Source organism: Rhinoderma darwinii, chromosome 3 (assembly GCF_050947455.1).
Source record: "Rhinoderma darwinii isolate aRhiDar2 chromosome 3, aRhiDar2.hap1, whole genome shotgun sequence".
NCBI lineage: Eukaryota > Metazoa > Chordata > Amphibia > Anura > Rhinodermatidae > Rhinoderma > Rhinoderma darwinii.
In genome coordinates this window covers 124,775,642-124,783,100 of record NC_134689.1, presented here as the reverse complement: position 1 = coordinate 124,783,100, position 7,459 = coordinate 124,775,642, and the positions used below count along the sequence as shown (strand labels likewise).

The window sequence follows — 7,459 nt, the reverse complement described above, 5'->3', positions numbered from 1 at the left end:
AAAGAGTTATAGCTCTTGGAATGCGACGATGGAAAAATGTAAAAAATAGCCTGGTCATTAAGGTCTAAAATAGGCTGGTCATTAAGGGGTTAAACAAGGTAAATGTTCTGTGTGGTACCAGTAATGGTTTACTCAATAAAATTACAGGATGTCTATTTGAAATTAACAGGTATTTGCATACACGAAAATATTTAAAAGGTTATTTCGTCATTGCCTATATGTAATTCCTGTGTGCTCAGGTCAATAATGGGTTTATGTACTCTAGTCCTCTTAAACACATTAGTTCGGTCACTACACCCTACATTAAAATTAAGTATACGAAATAACAATTATTCAAACATACATTTTTATTATTAGTCTAAAATCACTTTTATTAAAACTGAAAAAATAATTACTACATATATGTATAATACAGTAAGTATTACATAGTTTAATCAATTTACCGGTCATAAATAGAGACATTGCACAGGATCATACTGAAATACAACGTGGAGATCAGCTGGTGCCATTTATAAATACTCTAAAGCTGTATTTACTACACAATAGAAAATGTGCAAAAGAGCAACATAATGTACTTACAATCGTATGGTAGTGGCTGCACTGTGCTACAAGCGGCAAATATACAAAACCCATCAGTGTAAACATACTTCACAGTCACAGTCTGTCTATGACCATACAAGAAATATACAAATCAATAATGGACATGGAGTATTAGAAGAAAATTTAAGAATTAACTAAAAAGGACTAAAATAATCACCCCTCACACAAAGACTCCCAGTACTGCACATAGAAACAGCTCATTTTGCAGCATTAGCAGATAGTAGCAGATAGAGCGAATATCTAAAAAAAAAACACATGACTGGTAGCTTTAATGTGATCAACTATGATAAGGAACAGATATAGGGGGTTTTCCCATCACGCAAATGCATGGCATAGCCATTGTTTTCACAGACAAGTAGCCCATTTTCTTCTATATATAATTCTGTGGGCAGTCTTTCATGAAACTGTCCCCCATAACTATATAGTAGTGATGCCTGCTTTTTTTCCTTGCTCCGGGAACATAGAAAGGGCTTAGAGCCAGGAAAAGCGAAGCAATATTATCATGCTACCCAAAATCTAGTTTTAAACATCTAGTTTTGTCAGCATCAACCTTATTTATTGTGCTGTGGGAGTCATGCCGGCGTCTTGCCATCTCTTTACACATGCTTAGTACAGTAAAGAGAATTAATTTGTTAGGCTATGTTCACACCTGCGTCTGTGTGTTCCATTGTTCTGCTCCAACAGAGGAGCAGAACAAGGGAAGAACGGAAGCAATGCTTTCGGCCGACGGACCCCATTGACTTTAATTGGTTCCGTCGGGGTGTCCGTGATTTTACCGGAAACAATAGCTCAAAATGATGCACTATTGTTTCTAGTAATCCCTGCCGGATCAGCGATGGAGACCCCATAATGGAGCCTCCAATGCAGAAGTGTACATTCAGAAATTCCCAAATCTCAGGCATATTTTCCCCCTTAAGATTACACACTTACACACACACTTACACACGCACACACACTATTGTATTCCCTTCCAATAGGGAATAAAGAGGGAGCCTAATTACAAATGAATACGTTTTATGTTGGTGGATAAACTGAAGAAAAAGTACAGATTCTAACACATGATATAGACATATTTATATTCAATATGCCGGCTGATTTGCTTACAATTATTTCACACTAATATGACACTTTACATTTCTGGGTACATGGACATGGCGGAGAACATACATTTTTACACTCCTTGCACACACAAAAATAGAAACATTGTTCTGAGGCAAATACACATTGGAGCAACACCAACAAAAAAGATTCTAGATTTTACAAGGCAAAGCAGTGCAAGAAAATAGTGTGTAAACAGAATTTCTTCAATCATGTTATCTTCCACCTAGAGAGCCCTTGCCAGGAACTTTGCACTGACTTTCTTTACTGTGCTGCTAAGGACTAGATGGAAGATTCAGACGATGGACTGGATGTGTGGTAACTGCGATACTGACCGGGCAGGTCCTTTCAGACAAATTCAATCGATCACTGTTAACAGCTCTTTCCATTACTCCAGTGCTCTGCCAGTTTATTTCAGGTTGGAATTAAGGCAAGCCACCTTAGGGTTACATAGGTTTAAAGTTCATACAACATGCTTTACTTTGCTTATGATGGCTGGTTGTGTATTAGAACACAACAATTTTTTCTCTAAAACTATAAAACAAACGTTACAAAAAAAATCTCCAAACTACTTAAACTCAGTCTACAATTGTAAAAATAGCTGCGTCATGAAGAGAACCATATAACAGAAACACTTTGATGGACTGGTAACAGCTCTAAAAACCAACATAAAAACAATGCTGCTCTGTATCAGTCAGCATTCACGTTCAGTTTTAAATACACGTGGCACTATGCACTCCATAAAAGCTGTTAAAATCGAGTGTTACGAACAATGAACCACATAAAATTACTTAAAGGGAACCGGTCACATTGAAAATGCAGTTTGGTCTAGTTGCAGCATGTTATAAAGCAGGAGGAGTTGAGCCGATTAATATAAAGTTTTGTGGGCTTAGGAGTCCAGTGGGCAATCCTTTTCTGTGAATGTGTATACAAACATATGTCATTCATACTGGGAAGGCTGTCAATCACTGATGAGGACCGCCCACTGGACTCCTTATACTAAATCTTTTCTCACACAGCTATAGGTCAATCTGTCCAGCTCCTCCTGCTCTCTAGTATGCATCCTGCCAATCAGTCTGCAAATTCAATTTGACATGTTCCCTTTAAAAAAGCTACAATCCATCATCCACCTAAGCCATACTGGTGCACAACCGGAGTTTAAAAAAATTGGAATCACTTTAGCTGAGCAATTTCCTGTAAGAATGGGATACCAAATGTGCCAGGGTACTGCTGATCAGACCACACTGGAACTTCATGCTGTAGTGGCGTTCTCTTTGGATAAAAAGTGTGATGAACGTCATAGTTCAGTAAGCAGCTTAAAGATTCCATGTAAATATCAGCAAAACGAGAGAGGCGCCTCAAGAAGTAGGTTGGATTATGATCAGTCCGGAATATACTGCCAAAACGAGGGTTAAAGATTTTTCGTGCCATGTCCCTAGTGTGAAGAAAACAAAGGTTAGTCAGTTGCTGTTATAAGTTGCATTTGTGACATTGCTTCAACCAAAATCTGTACACAGAATGACAAAAGAACCCTTCACACCATATTACTTGTAAAGTGAACCTATGTTTTGCAGGAACAGAAGCTATATTAAAGGGGCAGCATTATATTTATTGTCCTCATATTATGATCTGTAGGAGACCTGCTCCTCATTGTCTATGTGTCCCATAACCATGGGGATTTGATTTCTTCATATCGGCCCCCCCTTTGTTTGCACAAAAGATGTGATACTGAGTGCTAGAGAGTGTATATAATGCAGATCCCCAAGAGATTGTGTACTTCCACACGGGAGGCATGGGTTAAGTGCTCTAATTAATACAAAACCAAACCTAAAATGAACAATTAATAACAAGCAGGCAGGGCCGGCCTTAGGGGTGTGCGACCTGTGCAGTTGCACAGGACGCTGCACCATACTGGCAAGAGAGGGACGATGCATGGCTGACCCTGCTATACAATTCCCTTGCCTCTTGCTCCCTACAAAGTGGTCAGGAGCAGTTGTTAAGCAGCTATTAAACTGCATAATGAACGGCACATGTGAATGAACCCAAAAAGTGTGGGGAAGAAAGCAACACAGTCTCGCAAATGGTGCCGTCCAGCCTAAGGCCAGCCCTGCTATCAGGAATATAGTAACCAGTTCCAAGCCCCTAGATCAGAGGTCTCAAACACACGGCCCTCAAAGCGGTCATCTGCGGCCCACTGACCGTGAGAGAGCCGGGTAAAAGAAGGATTGCCGTACAACCCCCCATGTAGATAGTGCCACGCCACACACCCCACCCTGTGGACAGCGCTACACCCACTCTCTATAGATGGCTTCATTGGGGCTCCGTCTAGGAGTGGAATCCCCAGCCAGAGCGCTCTGGTCGGGGATTCTGCTGATGGACAAGGCCACTGAAGTAACTATCCATACTAAGAAAGTGAAGTCCGTGGCTTCTCCTGGACCAGAATGCCCGGCTAGCGTGTTGCCGATACACTGGTCGGGGATTCCGCTGATAGACGAGGCCTCTCACTTAAAAGACTGTCACCACATTATAAGTGCCCTATCTCCTATATAAGGAGATCGGCGCTATAATGTAGGTGACAGTAATTCTTTTTATTTGGGAAAACTATCTATTTTAAACCACTTTATGAGCGATTTTTAGCTTTATGCTAATGAGTTTCTTAATGCCCAACTGGGCGTTTTTTTACTTTAGACCAAGTGGGCGTTGTACAAAGGAGTGTATGACGCTGACCAATCCGCATCATACACTTCTCTCCATTCATTTACACTACACTAGCGATATAGTTATATCGCTATGTGCAGCTTCATACATACACTATAACATTACTGCAGTGTCCTGATAATGAATATACATCACTACCAGCCTGGACGTGATGTTTATTCAGAATCCTGACCACTTCTGAATCTTTTCTGTGAGATTCCAGCAAGGCAAACGTAATCCCGTTTGAAATGACAGGTTACATCGTAATCTCGCGAGATTACGTTTGCCTTGCTGTAAATCTCACAGAGACGCTACAGACGTGTCATTATTCTGAATACACATCACGTCCAGGCTGGTAGTGATGTATATTCATTATCAGGACACTGCAGTAATGTTATAGTGTGTGTATGAAGCTGCACATAGCGATATAACTATATCGCTAGTGCAGTGTAAATGAATGGAGAGAAGTGCATGACGCTGATTGGTCAGCGTCATACACTCCTCTGTACAACTCCCACTTGGTCTAAAGTAAAAACACGCCCACTTGGGCATTAAGCAACTCATTAGCATAAAGCTAAAAATCGCTCATAAAGTGGTTTCAAATAGATTGTTTTTCTAAATAAAAAGCATTACGGTCACCTACATTATAGCGCCGATCTCCTTATATAGGAGATAGGGCACTTATAATGTGGTGACAGAGCCTCTTTAACTGTCCATATATAGACCGTGACGTCAGGGGCTCCTCTAGGAAAAGAATCCCCGGACAAAGAGCCGGCAACGCTTTGGGGGGATTCCACTCCTAGAGGAAGCACCAATGGACCTATCTATAGGGGGATGTGTGTGGCACTACCTACAGAGGGAACTGTGGCATTATCAACGGGGTGGCAGTATCTACAGAGGGCACTGTGGCACTAAAAAGGGGCTGCCCAATCTTGACATTCTTGTGCCTGCCAAACGCTGCCAACTGAGCCGCCAGACTGAATTTAGCGACACAAACTGGAAAACTGGATTGTTAAAATAAGCACGTGGGGTAAACTTGCAAATTTCCGGTAAGTTTAAACCTAGCGGTATTATTATAGTAATGTAGTATTATTATGGTAATGTAGTATTATAGTTTTGTTATGGCAATGTAGTATTATTAATGTAATATAATGTAGTATTATAGTAATGTAGTATTATTTTTATTATAGTAATGTAGCATTGTTATAGTAATGTAGTAGTGTTTTTATTATAGTAATGTAGAATTGTTATAGTAATGTAGTAGTGTTATAGTAATGTAGTATTAATATAGTCTTGCAGTAGTGTTATAGTAATGTAGTAGTGTTACAGTAATGTAGTAGTGTTTTTATTATAGTAATGTAGAATGGTTATAGTAATGTAGTATTCAGGGGCGTAGCTAAAGGCTCATGGGCCCCGATGCAATAATTCTTACTGGGTCTCCCCCCCCCCCCCCCCCGCAAACTTCTCATGGCCGACGGTCCGCAGCTTCCAGCTGCATCGCTGGGTCTCCTAAGTGACCCAACAATGCAGCACTAGCAGCCGGGGCGTCACTAAGGCTGGGTTCACACACCCTATTTACGGACGTAATTCGGGCGTTTTAGCATTGAATTACGTCCGAAAATGCAGCTCAAAAGCGTTGGCAAACATCTGCAAATTAATTTGAATGGGTCTTACGATGTTCTGTGCAGACGGTCATTTTTTGTTACGCGCCGCTGTCAAAAGGCGGCACGTAAAAAAGACGCCCGCCTCAAAGAAGTGCCTGTCACTTCTTCAGACGTAAATGGAGCCGTTTTCCATGGACTCCATAGAAAAACAGCTCCAATTACGTCCGTAATGGACGCAGCGAAAGACGCCTGAACTTGCCATTACGGCTGAAATTACGGTGCAGTTTTCTCCTGAAAACAGCACCGTAATTTCAGCCGTAACAGACGCTGCCGTGTGAACATACCCTCAGGGCTTAAAATGTCAGGGAAAAAGCCCCAATACATATGTGTCCGCCCAAAAAAAAGTGTGTATATGAGACAGCATAGCATATATATAGCACTACGACCCTATAAACTATGGATAGGATTAGATACAGTGGCTCAGCAGACAGTATCACGCATGATAGGATTAGATACAGTGGCTCAGCAGACAGTATCACACATGATAGGATTAGATATAGGGCCCAGGAGACAGTATCACACATGATAGGATTAGATACAGTGGCTCAGCAGACAGTACGACACATGATAGGATTAGATACAGTGGCTCAGAAGGCAGTATCACACAAGATACGATTAGATACAGGGCCCATCAGACAGTATCACACATGATTGGATTAGATACACAGCTCAGCAGACAGTATCACACATGATTGGATTAGATACAGGTCTGAGCTCGCTAACATTGCGGCTCCAGCCCTGGACCCAGGATAGGTAAGAATAATAATTTTGCTTCTTTATGTGTTTGTGTTTTTTTACAGGTTCGGTTGTTGGATTTCGGATTCGTGGACTTCAATGACGGCGTTTTTTTTATTCTCAATAAAATGGTTAATGAGGGTTGTGTTTTTTTATTTCAATAAAATATTTTTTCTATGTGCTTGTATCTTTTTAAACTTTATTATCACGCCTTAGTAATGGCCGCTGGCTGATTGACAACCTCCATTACTAAGGCGGGGCTTAATGTTAGCCGGTGCAGAGGCTACACTAACCCCCATTATTACCCCGGTACCCACCGCCACCAGGAGTACTGGGAAGAGCCGGGTACGAACCAGTACCCGACCATCTGTAGTGACGGGCAGGCACCGGGGTGGCCGCAGGCTGGTAGTATTAGGCTGGGGAAGGCCAAAAACAGTGGCCCTTCCCACCCTTGTAATGCTGCCTGCTGCTGCTGTGTTGCATCTGGCTGGTTATGAAAATTGGGGGGGGCCCCACATCGTTCTTTCCAATTATTATTATAATTTTTTTTTTTAAATGACGTGGGGTCCCCCCCATTTTTCATAACCAGCCAGATACAATAAAGCAGCAGCAGCCTAGCATCACCAGGGTGGGAAGGGCCACTGTTTTTGGCCTTTCCCCTCCTG

At 41.6% G+C, this 7,459-nt stretch overlaps 1 protein-coding gene across 1 annotated transcript in view; it reads right to left on the bottom strand.

Annotated features, from left to right (window-relative positions):
* Nucleotides 1-362: 362 nt before the first annotated feature.
* The window catches only part of NT5DC3 (5'-nucleotidase domain containing 3), a 73,807-nt gene continuing 66,710 nt past the window's right edge, over nt 363-7,459 (bottom strand). Inside the window, exon 14 of the mRNA XM_075856670.1 lies at nt 363-3,133. Coding sequence (XP_075712785.1) covers nt 2,872-3,133 — 262 coding nt within the window. The 3' untranslated portion in view covers nt 363-2,871. The remainder of the gene's footprint in view (nt 3,134-7,459) is intronic.